This window comes from Camelina sativa, chromosome 7, assembly GCF_000633955.1.
Source record: "Camelina sativa cultivar DH55 chromosome 7, Cs, whole genome shotgun sequence".
Classification (NCBI taxonomy): Eukaryota; Viridiplantae; Streptophyta; class Magnoliopsida; order Brassicales; family Brassicaceae; genus Camelina; species Camelina sativa.
In genome coordinates, this window is record NC_025691.1 from 12228621 (window position 1) to 12244450 (window position 15830).

Genomic DNA, 15830 nt, shown 5'->3' on the forward strand with positions numbered 1-15830 from the left:
GTTTGTGTGTAATTAGTTAAAGCCAGAGTAGGGATCCGGTTAGGGATACAAACTGGTAAGATCAATCCGTCACGGGTAGTGTTTGGGTCGATTTTGCACTCAGAAAGAATGTCTTGGTAGTTCGTTAACTGCGGAGGGACCGACCCAGGAGTAACCGTGCCGGCTGTGGAGTGGTTTGTGCATGGTTGATCTTCGAGCTTGTCAGCGATCTCATCGGCCACACAATCAGCCTTCTCGTTCTTTGTAAAAGGTGCAACTTTTTGAGCAGTTCGGTGGCTGTTTAGGCCTTGAAGAAGATTATCCTCCGCCTCTAAAATAACACAAACACAACAAATGAGAAAGATTACATCAATTGTAACTCCAATACCATGAACTCTAATCACCAAGTACCAATGACCCAACCAACTATTATTATACACATATGTTAAGTCTAAACACCTATAAATTTCAAGTACAAGTTTATACAGTAAATAAAATACACTAAGAGAGAGAGGTTAAGAGCGTTTACGGTTGCAGATAACACATGTGGAAATCAAGGAGAAAATGAGAAGATGAGTGATGTAGATGGAAAGAGACATCCTGGTAATCAAGACCACTCCTCTTCACACAATTTCTTATTCTTATTTTTCTGGTAATAAAAGCAGAGTTAGAGATCAGGAGCAGGCAAAGAGAATGTAAATTTGTTGGACATGTACTCTATTTGTTTATAGTATCTTCTCCAAAATTAGCCTTTCTTGATAAGATCTGTTAAAGTGGCAAACACTTGGCAAAGAGGAGGTTTCGTTTTGCCAAAAGATGATGTGTATTAATGCACGTCCTCTTCACGTGTCATGCATGCAAAACAACAAATACAACTACCAAAAAAAAAGAACTAAGATATAATCTGATCATATTAAATAAAATAAATCTTTTTAAGACCATTTTCAATAATTTTTTTTATATTTTTTTTTCTATAATAGAGATTATTACATATTTATAATAGAGATGAGTTTAACTTCAACCAGTTCTATTCTTACTTATAAAATAGAGAAATTCTTTATAAAAAGAAATAGAGTTTTTTTATAAAAAAAAAAAAAAAAAATAATATCTATTTTAAAGATAAAAATAAAAATAAATTGAAGTAAAATTTACATCTTTATTATAGAAAAAAAAATAAAAGACCATTTGAAATGGTCACTATGAACGATAAACAGTTTTTGTCCATGTCACACGGATCACCGTTTATGGTTTACCACAAATCCGGTTCCATTCACCAACACGTGTATCATCCTCTGGCAGGTCATGTCTCTTAATCTGCTACGTGTCATAACCCATGTTGAGATATATTCTAGCTTCCATGTAACGTGTGTGCATGTATATATGGCCATGAACGGGTTGTGTCGAGTGTTCACTTCGTCGAGAGTCTTATCATCGAACGTTACGCTTTTGTTAGCTCAAATTCCAAACAAAACCAAGAAACCTCTACCTCAGAATAGAAGATTACCTCAGCTTTTGTGCGTAAGAGCGATGGCGTCTGAGAAACAAAGACAACATGCCCAACCTGGCAAGGAACACGTCATGGAAACAACCCCACAATTCTCTAGCTCAGACTACCAACCCTCCAACAAGCTTCGTGTAATTATCTTTATAACCTGTAGTTTCATTAGTTTGATATCAAAATATGACATATTCGTAACTCTTTTATAAGAGCCATGTTCATAATTATATATTTGATACATATTTAGATAACAAATGAATGTACAATCAGGGCAAAGTGGCGTTGATAACTGGTGGAGACTCCGGGATTGGTCGAGCAGTGGGATACTGTTTTGCACTCGAAGGTGCCACTGTAGCTTTCACTTATGTGAAGGGTCAAGAGGAGAAAGATGCGCAAGAGACTTTACAAATGTTGAAGAAGGCAAAAACATCGGATGCTAAGGAACCAATCGCTATTCCCACTGACTTAGGATTCGACGAGAACTGCAAAAGGGTCGTTGATGAGGTCGTTAACGCCTTTGGACGTATTGATGTTTTGATCAATAACGCAGCAGAGCAGTACGAGAGCAGCTCGATCGAAGAGATTGATGAGCCTAGACTTGAGCGAGTCTTCCGTACAAACATATTCTCTTACTTCTTCCTCACAAGGTAACAAACACGTGCAAGTTTTGGTACACATATACGTGTGAAGGTAATTGATTTTTTTTTTTTTGTAGGCATGCGTTAAAATATATGAAGGAAGGAAGTAGCATCATCAACACCACATCAGTGAACGCCTACAAGGGAAACGCTTCACTTCTGGACTACACTGCTACAAAAGGAGCCATTGTGGCGTTTACTCGAGGTCTTGCACTTCAGCTTGCTGAGAAAGGAATCCGTGTCAATGGTGTGGCGCCTGGTCCGATATGGACTCCGCTTATCCCAGCCTCCTTCAATGAGGAGAAGATTAAGAATTTCGGGTCTGAGGTTCCAATGAAACGAGCGGGTCAGCCAGTTGAGGTTGCACCTTCGTATGTTTTCTTGGCTTGTAACCACTGCTCTTCCTACTTCACCGGTCAAGTTCTCCACCCCAACGGTATAGCTCCATATACAGATATATATATATATATATTTTTATATATTTAAAATATGGTGGTTATGCAAGAGGGTAGCTTTCTTTCAACTTACTGTTTGTGATGTTTTGTTTGTGTAGGAGGAGCTGTGGTGAATGCATAAGCGTGGAGCGGACACTACCGACTCTAAACGTTTAAGGTCTTAAATATGGTGACAAAAGTTGTAGTGTTGTTTCGGGTTTAGGGACCTTTTGTTAAGTCATGTATATGTTAGTAATGTGTCGAGTACGACCTTTTGTCAGTATGGTGAAACTACCAAAAGTATCTTGTAATAAAGACTTCCACATCGATAGTACTTTGGGCCTTCTCCCCTCTATAAGCATAGAACCCTGCAATATCTTATCTCGAGATAGAAATGAATTATATTGGCATGTCGATGACCCTCAAAATCTTATATGGTGACAGCAAAAACTATTCAATTGTGTATTTGATTTTTAAAACTAAAGTTGTCCGTCTTTAGAGATGCGAGATTGTGCATCCAATTAATGTCATATCCAAACGTCTAATAATAATTTAACCATCAATTTTAATATATTCTACCATACTAATTGAGAAGTATAAATAAAACTAATCTTAAAATGTGTAAAAAATTATTGCTATTAGAAAAACTTAATTAAAATTAATTAATTAATTAAATAAATATAATTAATTAAAAAATGAAAATTAAGAACACATAAAATAAAATAAATTGTAGAAAAGTAAAAGAAAATCTATTAGAATCAAAACTAATTCGTACTTAAAAAAAATAACAGCTAAGATTTTAAAAATCTATATAACTACAAGTTTTATCCAAAAAAATTTTCCAGCACGGATAAAATTTTTATCATAAATCAAATTAAATAAAATATATAACAATTCCATTTAATAGCTTAAATTTTAAAAATTAATAAAATAAAAGATATAGATATAGTATCTTATCTATTTAAAAAAGTTATATTTTTTTTTAGCCACTATTCTTTAGAAAAATAAAATTAAGTTGAAATTTGAATATATTTAATGCTTGAAAATGCTTATTCAGACAAGAAAGGAAAGCCACAGAAAAACAATGAATGTTGTTTTTAAAGACGTTTTTCAGAACCTTCACTAGCTAAATTTAGTTGCTCTTTTTTACATGTTAGTTATATCTTTTTACTTATTTCACAACTATAGCAAGGATTGCGTTTAATTGACAAAAGTTTAAACAATTTTATTTATTACATGCAAATGTTTTATTGACATATTTTTAATAAACATTTTTAAAATACAAAAATTTTAATATAAGCAAACCAAATTTTTAATCACAAACCTTTATAAATAACATAATAACAAAATAAATTATTCAAAATATTCATCAAATAAAAAGTTCAAACCGCGGTTTTCCGTGGGTTACTACCTAGTACAGTATAGTCAACAAGAACATTTGAAAAAAAAAACATTGACTCCAAGTTAGTGGAACTATATATAACATATATACACTTGCCCTACTTAAATTTAGATTCTGAATCCGATATACGAAAATAAATTTATCTTATCAATTTTGCAACAAAATAATCCACGTTGTCAATACGTTAGAATGTTTGACTATATCTCTTTTTAAACTTTATGAGTTTGATTTTTTAATTGAAACTTTGGCTTATACGATTAAGCTATATCAAATCTTAAGATTATTATACATATGGAATAGCAAATAAAGCAGTGCTTAAATTAGATTTGGTGTAGTTCCACTTCAATAGTAAACTAATATCTTTGACCCTAGATCCGCGATTACTCATACACGGACATGTGCATAGTTGCAAAGTACCTTACCCAATGACACCGTGTCATTCGCACTTATTAACAGATAAAATAAGATAAGTGCTCCCATAAAATGAAACGTAATAATATTGTTTTTTGCTAGGGATTCAATATTGTCAATTCTAAAAGATTTATCTATCGCTATTCACAAAGTGATCGACATGAATAAATGATAACATTATTAGATCAAAGTATTAAAATTGTAAAATGTATAAGTTTAGATGGATCTACTAGTATATTAAATATAAAATAACAACTCGACGTAGTATTGTCACCACCATCGATACAATACACACATCTTAGAGGATTGACTTTACAATAAATATATTCAAATTTGGTTCAGAAGAAACTAACGTGTGTGTGTTTGTGTCGGTGTGTATACATAAAACTTTCAATTGAATTAAATTGTTCCTAACTAAGAAAACTCCAACTTTGACAAGTATGCATGTTTAGCCCTGGGCATATTATTCGGATCTGAATCCCAAACCCGATCCGAGATAGATGGTTTGGTTCGGGTTTGGGTATTATATAGAACCTTATCGGCTTTAGTACTTTTCAGATTCGGATATCCGATCGGGTTCGGATGCCCACCCGAACTAATCTGAATTAAATGTAAAAATTAGGCATATCAATTAGGGCAAAAACCCGCGGGCTGGCCTGATTCGGCCCTGAAAAATAACGGGCTCGACTTTAATATATATGTCCAGAAAAAATCGGGTCTTTCGGGCTCAGCCCGTTTGGGCTATAGGATTTTTCGGGCTCGGTCAGCCCGAAAAACCCTTTAACAAATATATTTGTACTTTTTTGTTAACGTTTTTGTTGATTGCAATATTTGATTAATAATTTACTTTAATTAAAGTTTTAAACTCTAATCCTAGTTTTTATATTTACTGAAAAACCATACTCAATACTTTAAAAATTTTTATCTATGATATTTTATATGAATTATATATTAGTTTATTTGGTTAAAGTATCGAAATTTTGTTTAGTTTTAAACTTTTTATATTAAATTAAGTTTGTTGTAATGAATATAGATGAGTTATTAAATTTTTGATTGATTTGTTTTATAGTGCAACTTCAAACACTGTTTTTTAAGGCTTATAAGTTTGAATTTTTGATCGGTAAAATAAGCCTGAAAAGCCATGTAGCCCTGTTAGGGCTGGGCTTGGACTTTGAAATATAGGCTCGGAAATATTTCGGGTTGGGTCGAGTCGGGCTCAAACATATGCGGGCTTTACAGATTTTGGGCCGGTCCAGCCCGATTGACACCCCTAGTAAAAATATACATTTAGAGAGATTTGAACTCACAACCTTGAGCATTAAAAGGTGCATCTTTAACCATTTTTGCCATCTTAGTTTCTCGGTCCTAATGTGAAATGTTAAATAATTATATATATACAAATGTTCTAAAATTTATAAAAAAAAAAATAGTTTCTTTTCTCATGATTTGTCTGAGTTCGGATATACCCGAATTACTCTAACCCAAACAGTTAAAACCCGAACCCGACCCGATAGTATACAAAACCCGAACGGATTCTATATGTCTAAACTCGAAAACCCGAAAACCCGAACACAAATGCTAAGGGCTATGCATGCTTTCTATAAAGGGAATTTTGCACCCACACCCACTTTCTCCAAAACTATTTACCACTACACCTACTTTCTACTACTCATATACTTTTCTCAAGTTTAATTACCTATTACCCCTCACTCCTTCTAACCCCTTCTATCTAACTATAACTCCATTTACTACCTACTCTCGTTCCTTTATTTTTATTTTTACCCAACATTTTTAAACAGTAAGGTAAACCTAAAATTAAAAATTAAAAACTTTTCATCTCCTTTTCATCTTCCACCACCGATTATCGTAACCCTAGATCACCAAATTCTCAATCCCTAAACCCCCAATTTTTTGAATCCCTAAACCCCCAATTTCTCTAACCCAAATCTTCACCCCTTTCGTCAGTAACCCAAATCGAGTTCCTTTCGTCTGTAACCCAAATATGCCAATAGCAGATAACCGCCGCATTACTCGATTTTTCAAACCTTCTTCCGATGAACCTTCTTCAAGCGCTTGTCCTGGTAAATCCGGGAATTCATCCGAATCTGCTGACTAGGATGACCTTCTCCCACGTCACCTATTCACTACGGACCGTTACCTCGATGCTAGGCTTAATGTTTACTCCTGGCCAGATATCCTCACCGCCATACACAAGGTTCTTAAAGGGACTCGGGAATTTGAGAGGATTCTTTCGTCAAATTTGGGTTCTCTTTTCCGCCTTCGGATTAATGAGTCCCCTATCTCTTGTAAGATACTCCACGCTCTCCTTTGTAGGCAGGTTCTGTCCAAAAAAAATACGAAATGTGGACTGTGTTTGGTGGATACCCCATGAGATTTTCCTTGCGAGAGTTTGGAAGTGTTATTGGTTTACCATGTGGCGAATTTCCTGAAGACTACGACCCCGAAGATGATCCTGTTCCTGATTCTGATGGTGAATGTTATTGAGACAAGTTGATTGGGGAAGATCGGAAGGCTACTCTAGCTGATGTCCACAAGATTTTTGAAGACCCTGCCATCACTGATCAAGATCGCAAGCTTCATCTTGCTCTTCTTCTCATTGTTGATGGTGTACTGATTGCCTCCAGCCAAACCCATACCGTAACATCTCTGGCTTACGGTGTAAGATAAAAGGGGCTGTTGATCCATGTACCTTCTTGGAATGGGATTCAATTGGCCTTCATAAGAACAATCTATCTCTAACATATGTCTTATGTGTAGAGAATTCTTCAGACGTAAGTAATACTTTCACTCTTTTTTTTTAACTTTGTACACCATATCCACGTGGATACCATTAATCATATAATCATTCCACAATCGCAGTTATCAGTTAATCCCTATCTTGAAGTTGTTCCACCAGAAGACGGTTGGGGAGACTGGGACGATGAAGTTAAAGATAAAAGGATTGCACATTTGCAAAGTAAAATTGAGAAAGGGCACATTTTCACAAAAAAGGAGTGGCCTGCTGGTGATTGTTCTTTGCCTTTGATCTACTTTTCTGAAAAGAAGGGGCCATGCATACACAGGAAGCACATTGTGCCAAGGCGTAAAGAAATTTCTTCCAAGCTTCGTGTAAAAGACGATCCACCCAAACCCACTTGCTCAATGTCTAGGAGGCCCCACGTGATCAACGCAAATACTGACGACGACATGTTGGCTGATTTCAAGGTGTCTGTGGAGAAAGAGTTTCTTTCTTTTAAAGAAGCGACAAAAAGAAACTTTAAGAGGTTAGTAGCTGAGAATAAGAAACTTCAAGCTAAGATTAACGCACTCAGATCCCGTAGGCGGTTTAGACTTCGACTTCGTCGTCCCATCGGGTCACTAAAGTAACCTGCTTCTATTCCATAAGATTTAGCAGCATCCAGTGTTCCCAACAATCTGAGTGTGTTTCCCGACGTTGATGTAGATAATGTAACTCTTATCACACCACTACCAGCGGCTCAAGCATCTCCCACTAAACCAGTTTCTTATCCTGATGATATTCTACTAAGCGATCACGACTGGGTACAATATGTCCAGCCGTTTGGTAACAGTGTATGACTATCTCTAAACCAGATATAAACTGAATCCTACCTCCTAACACTCACTTGTTGATATGATTAACCATTATCCCTTAAACTAATCTCTTTATATAATTACGCTGGAAACTTCAACTGACAACAATCCTCCCACTAACAGGCCTGGAATTCATGATGTTTCCCCTATTTTGGACTCTGATTCTGGTCTCAAACCCGTTTATGACACCGAGTCTAAGGTTAGTCAATCTTGCTATAAAACCCCTATATTAAAGAGGAAGAATTTCAAAAATTTGCCAAATTATTCCATTCAGAATTGTAATTTCTACCTATGATTTTATTCTCTAATCCTTTTTTTTTTTCGTTACAACGATCCCCTTTGTATGACACTATCACGAAACCTACACCGTCCGCTGATCAACCGGTACATACTTCTAACATGTGTAATTCATGCTCAAAACCATATTTTTGTTTTGACTCTACAATTTTCCACTTACAGGATGGTACACATAATGATTCAAACAATCCCAACTCAAGCGGCCAGTTATCTCCACATCCCATCATGCCTTACACCACATTGTTACAGGATCTCACTGGCAACAAGAATGTTCATCCTCTTCCAGATAATGAATATCCACATGTCATTCAAGTTTCTCTAACTACTTCGAGCCTTGTCCAGGGGATTGAGGTTTTTAACTAGTACTCTTATAAACTTTTGTAACGTACCAAATCAGGACTCTAAGTATTTCTACCCCTGATCATTAACAATCAGAATATTGACGCTGCTAATGAATCGGAAGCCCCGTCTCTTGCGTTGGTTATATTCCGTTCTGAAGTTCATAATTACTCAAATTTATCTCTCTTCCTCCTTTTCCTCGTTCCTATACTCATCTTGCTTCTTCAGGTCTCTCCAGAGGAATCTCCCGTTGAGTCAAAGGACGACGAGCAGGTAACAAACCCATATAGCTTATCCATCTATAAGAATCCACATGGATAGCGTATGCCCCTTTTCTTGCGTTGGTTATATTTCTTTCTGAGGTTCATAACTACTCAAATTTATCTCTCTTCCTCCTTTTCCTCGTTCCTATAATCATCTTGCTTCTTCAGGTCTCTCTCGACGAATCTCCCGTTGATTCCAAAGAACCAGACAGCGACGACAGGCAGGTAACAGAAAAAAATAGCCTGTCCATTTTTAACAATCCACATGGATAGCGTTTGTCTTCATTATCTACACGTGCAGCTTCTTATCCACATTCGTTTACTCATCTTTCTTCTTTAGGTCTCTTTTGACGAGGACGACGACGAGGACGACGACGAGGATGAGGCTCCTGTTGATTCCAAGGCAGCTGAAAGTGAGGTTCCACAGGTAACCAATTTTGCAGCCTCTGACTTATTAGTTCTGGATATGATTAATATTCAGTATCCATGCGACCTTAACCACATTGACTACTTATAACTCCCCCATGAGTGTTGTTCACAGTCAGGGCTTCAAAATAAGGAATCAGGCAGCAAGGACACCGATGTATATCCTTTGGAACCTATTCTAACCCGTTCTACTTCGAGTTACTCAGCTATACACAAGATTTTATCTAAGAATTTTTAGTTGGTTCCCTCTACAGACCGATGGTACGCCCACATAATATGTTACTCTCAGCGATGGTTCTCTTGCACGACCAGCAGAAAGGGGTGTTATCTCTGATAAAGAAGCGACCCTTCTAGCTGTTGTAGTGGATATGCCTGAAATGGAGCCGTCAGGTAACCCTGAATATTTACTTCGTGTTGATAAAAATTTGGCGTCCTTGCTGAAGAATACACTGAAATCATCTCCAAACACGTAATTTAGCGTACTCAATACCCCGCATTTGCGTATGTTTCTCCCAACACACGACAATAACTTGACAATCTGTTTGTCAACAGGATACACATTACCCGTTGTGGATACAAACTTGACAATCTGTTTTTTTAACACCTCGCGAGGCCTCGGAATTGGGTTAGCACTTTGGTAAGTTTTTCATTTATCGTTTTTCATTTCCCTCGTAAGAACTTTAGCTCTTCTTTTTTAATCTTCCCTTTTGCAGCACATGGAAGTTTTAGTTGATCTCATGCAATCAAAGCTTGCTCATATCCTTTCCATTGAGCGCTCCATCTTCCTTTCAGCCTGGCTTTGCAACTACCTACAGGGGAAGTATAAGTCATTTTGTGCTGCAAAATTAAAGTCCAGAGTAAAGTGGGACAATAAGCTCACACAGAATACACCTGGCTCTCCATCCCAGTGGTTTGAACTTTAGACCATGCTCTTCATTTCCATGAATTGGGGTGACTCTCATTGGGTTGGATTAGTCATTAATCTCCCCAATTGGAGCATCGAGCTCCTTGATCCTAATGTAACCCTAAACAACGATGCTAAGGTTGCTGACCATATCACCCTAATCATAGTGCAACTACCATATCTAATCCAGAAATTATGCACGCCCCCTGAAACTCAGCATCATAGAACTAGACCATTTACCTGGTCCAGGATTGAAGGTGTTTACGTAAACGAAAGATGTGGTGATTGTGGTCCGGTTGCGATGAAGTTTCTAGAAACCGTTGCCACTGGCTTTGGTCCTGAGTTCATGTCTACGATCACCGATAAAGCGGTAGACGATTTTAGGGCTCAATACGCCTTGGACGTGTGCAAGGAATTTGTGGCACCCATATACACGTAGTCTGCGTCCCTTTACTTGTTCTCATTCAGTCCATGTTTGTAACCAAACCTATCTGTGTTAAGTTATCTATGTTACCTTCTAATCCTTACCTATGTTAACTGTCCTATGTAAACCTACTAGAACTTGTTATTTCATTTCCCCTTACCATATCCACTTATTCACTTATTACCTTATTGTAAACCAATGCATCTATATCTGACCATGTGGATAGAGATCATAATTTCTAGAATGATATTAATCTATTCTAACAACAGTTAAATGGATAAGATATAATATCATATGATATGTATAAAATATCATAGGGGCGACCATTTGTGGGACATAGAAATCAAGATATGCATTAGGTATCCATTGGCGTTTGTTTTTGTCAATGTGCCAGGTAAGGAACAAATTTAAGTGGATTTGGTAGCATATTCGTGGTTCTTTTCACTAAACATCCCCGTTTATTTATGGCTATCAGATCTACCATAATTGACCAAAATTATTTATAACTTTTTGGATATATGTATCCATATGGATATGGTTTACGTATCTTGGGGGAAAGGGGTAAGGGTTAAGGGTAATTGTTTCCGGTTTACTGTGTGAGATTTAGGTATTAAGGTTTATGTTTTAGTGTTATAAAATCTTAGCAATTCGTTGGGTTCTCTCCAATTCGTTGGGTTGTCTTTAGTGACCATACATATATTAACATTTAAGATTTAAACAAGTTGTACGACATTAGGTATCCATTCATAGAAATCCGAAGATAATGCATATATAGGAAATTAAAGTTAAACCAGACATTAGGTATCAACTGTTGAAAATTAGAAAATAAGTGCATAAGTACATTAGGTATCTATAGGAGTTTAGTCATTTGGTTATGTTATTACATTAGGAATCCACTAGGTGAACAGTACTAGGAAATTAAACATCGGGGAAACTAACTTCCATTTTACACCAGTCAATCGGAGAAGGAACTTTGCACTGTTTGACATCGGGCGCCGCTACCTCTCTGGTCTCCTCCAACCTCTTGTACTCTGCCTCGAAATCGACTAGTTCTTGACCCAAAATTTGATTAAGCTGGGAGATTTGAGTGTCAATTAATTCAACTTGATGCATGAGTGTGGTTACCTCCTCCTTCTTCTTCATATGGTCATGCAGCATATGTAGGATTGCTGTGAAGCGATCCTTTGTCTCCGCCTCAACCACTGCTCTAGTCTTACTAAAGGCCTCAGAAATGGTTTCAAGTGCTTCCTCTTCCCACTCGAAGTCGGAATTCAGTTTTGGACGTTTACCAGGATTAGTGTCGTCCATGTCTGCCCACTCTGAATTGAAGGGCCGACATCTGCTGGAACTTTCACCGGCCATAACTTGATTCTGAAAATGAAAACAACCGAAACCAACTTAGGTTAGAACAAGACGTGAAGTTAAATAAAAGAAAACTAACAAATTGAAGAGAAGCGGATTTTGGTGATTGCCTATAGTACTCAGCGTAAAGAGGTGGATGTTAAAGATTTAGGAAGAACTGATGATATTCATTACAGAATGAGAGGATATTTATAGATGAAATGATCGAAGAAGGCGATGAAGAGAAGGCAATTCTCGAAACAACACAATGAATGTACAGATAACCAAACGTTATAATGAAAGTAGTCGAACCAAACGATACCTTAGGTACAATGCCTCTAGACGAACAAAACAATATCTTTTTTCGGCACATCAGTTGGGCCCACTATACACTGAGCCATCCACCACTCAGTGTCCACGGAATAGCCTTCCTGTAATAATTGACCACATTAATTTATTATTCTTTGAATATATGTATCCATGTGGATATGTATCAGTGGTTTACGTATTTAGGGGGTTAAGGTTATAGGGTTAAGGGCAAGGGTTTCCGGTTTAGTGTGTGAGATTTAGGTATTAGGGTTTAGGTTTTAGTGGTTGAGATCCTAAACACCAACTCAAACCCATCCACATTTCCACATTTAGATACTTTGAAGACTGTCTAATAATACCTAACCAATTTAGTCCATAGGCACTTTACCGTAACATTAACATGTATCCATCCATATCTAACCATGTGGATACATGAAACATCTTTTATAATGATAGTGATTACACACACGGATGATAAACTTATGATAAATACGAAAAAATTACATATGAAAGTTACAACCTTAACAACATCCAACATTCAGAAAGTTCAGCATAACCTTTCCCAAACAAACAACCTTAAAAACATAACTTAAGATAAGTAAATTATATCTCTCGATAGGTAAAAGTACATACACTCCATGCATCTCTCCCTGTTGTATTCATCAAGCGCGTCATGTTGCGACCAGCACTCTGGGAAATCCTCAAATCGCCAAGTCTTCACGTAAATGCTTTTTTCTGAGGTCCTATTATGTACATGTGGTACATCAAAGAGTCCGCCATTTTGTCCGCTTGACCAAACCTGTACTTCTTCCTAAATTTCCAGTAAATATCCATATCTAAAGTCCTAGTGCAACTACTCAACATTACCCATAATAGTTCAGCAACTGGGTACACACTCTTAACTGTACCCACCACATCAATAGCCTCTTTAAATTGCAGGCATTGAAACGCAAGAAACAAGCTTTTCACATACAAAGCGTACGGATTCTTCTCGTGTAGGCACATTCCAAAAAAATTGTAGTACACATGCGAAGGCCTTGACCATTTCACAAACTCGGGATCACGATCCAACCTGACAGAAGAAAGTGTTTCGAGAGACAAAGCCGCTACTTTCCCCGCGCGACCGGCGATTATCCACTTTTTAAGCGACCTTGGACCATCCTGAGATACCAAACTTATAATTTTCGCAAGTATAGGGGCTGGAATGTGTAGATCTCTTGGCACAACCTCCTTTAGATGGATGAGCAGGTATTAACAACATCAATATTCAAGTATATACCCTACAAATTGGCAGATCTGAATTTTAGAATTTTAGAAGACTAACCTGCAAATTCAATTGCACAATAGACTCGCGGATTGTCTCTGCTTCTGGTTCATGGTCACACCTCCGTGTCAAAGCACTATGCGGCCGAGGGTAATGTTTGTTCCGCGTCATACATGTTCCACCAGCCACGATGATGTTGAGAGGAAACATGTTTTTCTCCTCAGTTTTTTTTTCTCAATTAGAAAAAGTGCCTCTACGTTAACCCACCTTTAAATGTTGATTTTGATGGTTTATATATTTTTAGATTTGATAGCTGTAAATACACGTGGATGTATAGTGAGAAGTACCAATAATATGCTACCAATCCACGGGAAAGTATCCACATGGATGCTTAAAAAACATCAGGAAGAATACTAATAGTCAAACATTTAGTTATATGTTGAGCGACATCATGTCGGATAACTAATAGTCAATCCACGTTTCTTGTTTAAACATATGCTATAAAAACCTAGTTTGGTATGTGACAGAAAGTAGCTGAAAATGGTGCCGACATACAAAATATTATGTGAGAACTGCTCTCATGGTAAATGCTCCCACGGGCCTATAATACGACGAAGACATTTCCCTCGTCCTCACAGTGCTCGTACATGTTTGAGTGACCGCGAACCAGCGGTTGACCCTGTCACGAAACCTCTTGTTCGACTGAATCCTGAGGTTTGGTTTTCTTGTCTGTAAACTATGTTTTGTTACTGTGATGTTATAGATCTGGGAGTTTGATTGAGTGAACTTGTTATCGCTTTTACAGATTCATACACCTAAAGATCTTTACATCCCACCACCTATTCTGGCAAAAATTGTGAGTTTGGTAGCTCAGGATGACATCAAACATTTGAGGAACTGGCTGATCGCAGGCCCTGCAGGTAGAGTAGCAGTTCACTCGTTGGAAACACTATCCTCGGTAAGATTGGATCGCAACTCCGATTTTGTCAAATGGTCAAGACCCTCGTCTGCGTACTATATTTTTTTGGGTGGTGTTTATATGCCAAGAATCCTTATGCTTTGTATGTGAAGAGCTTATTCTTAGCTTTCCAATGATGTGATTTGAAAGAGGCAATTGCATTGGTGAGTACAATTAAACATGTGTACCAAGTTGTTGAGTTGTTGTGGATAATGTTGAAGAGTTGCGAAGGAACTTTGGATATGGATTTTTACTGGGACTACAAGAAGAATTCTCGTTTTGGTGATGTTGATATGCTTGTTGATTCCTTAATGTACCACATCTACAAGATGCGGCCTAAGCGATAGGGGACTTATTCTGGTACCTGGCAATTTGAAGATGTGCCAAGGTGCAGTTTTGAACACGAGGCGCTGCAGGAATTCAATGGGGAGAGGTGTATTGATCGTATCTTCTTCTTCCTATCTAGAGATATAATGCTTTTTCTTAGTATTGTAAGCATTATTGGCATTAGGAGTTTGCTCTATTTTGCATTTTAAGTCAAACAAACGAGTGTATTGTAAGGGAATATTGCCTAAGATGTGTTAAGATCTTGATGTAAGGCCTGAAAACTCTGATAATCGAGTATGAATTTGCTATGTCAGGATAACCTTTATCTAATAGTGGGTACAACCATAATTGATGGATTGTTAGATTATTGTGTCCACATGGATGGACTAATCTTATCCGTTTGTAGGCGGTAAATCCAGTATAAGCAGGCAAAAAAGGTGATCTGGATTCAAAATTTTTAGTCGGTAAATAGGTGTTGTAGAGGTGATAATTCGAGTTAGTAGGTGTTTTGTCTTAGGTGTTGTCAAAATCATGTAGAGGTAGTACAACCTATTTATGTGGGTGACATATTTGTCCAAAAGATATATATAGGAACAAAAAAAATTATTTTATTTTTTGGTAATTAGGCAAGAATCTGACATTACTCTTGACAAAATATAGAAAAATAGTTTATACCACCCAATACCCACGTGGACGATTAGTTGTGGATTGTAGTGGAATGGAAGTACACATTATTGGTGGGTAAGTGTGAAAAAGGCATAGGTTTCCGTAGGGAAAAAGTGCCTCTGCGTTAACCCACCCTCTACGACCCATAAATGCGTTCAACTGGTGGGGAAATATGAAAAATCCTTACCTACCAGCATCACAATAAAGTCCCCCGACCCCTCCAATAACTAAAAACTTATTAGGCTATCCACATGGATACAGTTTGGAAAACAATTTATAAAACAGAGTGTCAGCATCATAAAACATGACAATAGAGTCCCTCTCCCCCCCCCCCCCCC

At 37.2% G+C, this 15830-nt stretch overlaps 2 protein-coding genes across 2 annotated transcripts; one reads left to right on the plus strand and one right to left on the minus strand.

Annotated features, from left to right (window-relative positions):
* Positions 6-776, minus strand: LOC104704554 (uncharacterized GPI-anchored protein At3g06035-like; the record flags this gene model as incomplete). Its single annotated transcript, XM_010420618.2, has 2 exons — positions 509-776; positions 6-310 (listed from the first exon to the last, which is right to left on the minus strand). Coding segments are annotated over exons 1-2 (375 nt in total), but the record flags the coding sequence as incomplete, so codon positions are not given.
* LOC104701006 (glucose and ribitol dehydrogenase homolog 1) lies at positions 1345-2899 on the plus strand. The gene is made up of 4 exons (XM_010416627.2): positions 1345-1614; positions 1748-2124; positions 2193-2551; positions 2669-2899. The coding sequence occupies exons 1-4, from the start codon at positions 1360-1362 to the stop codon at positions 2689-2691; spliced, it is 1014 nt and encodes a 337-aa protein (XP_010414929.1). The 5' UTR covers positions 1345-1359; the 3' UTR covers positions 2692-2899.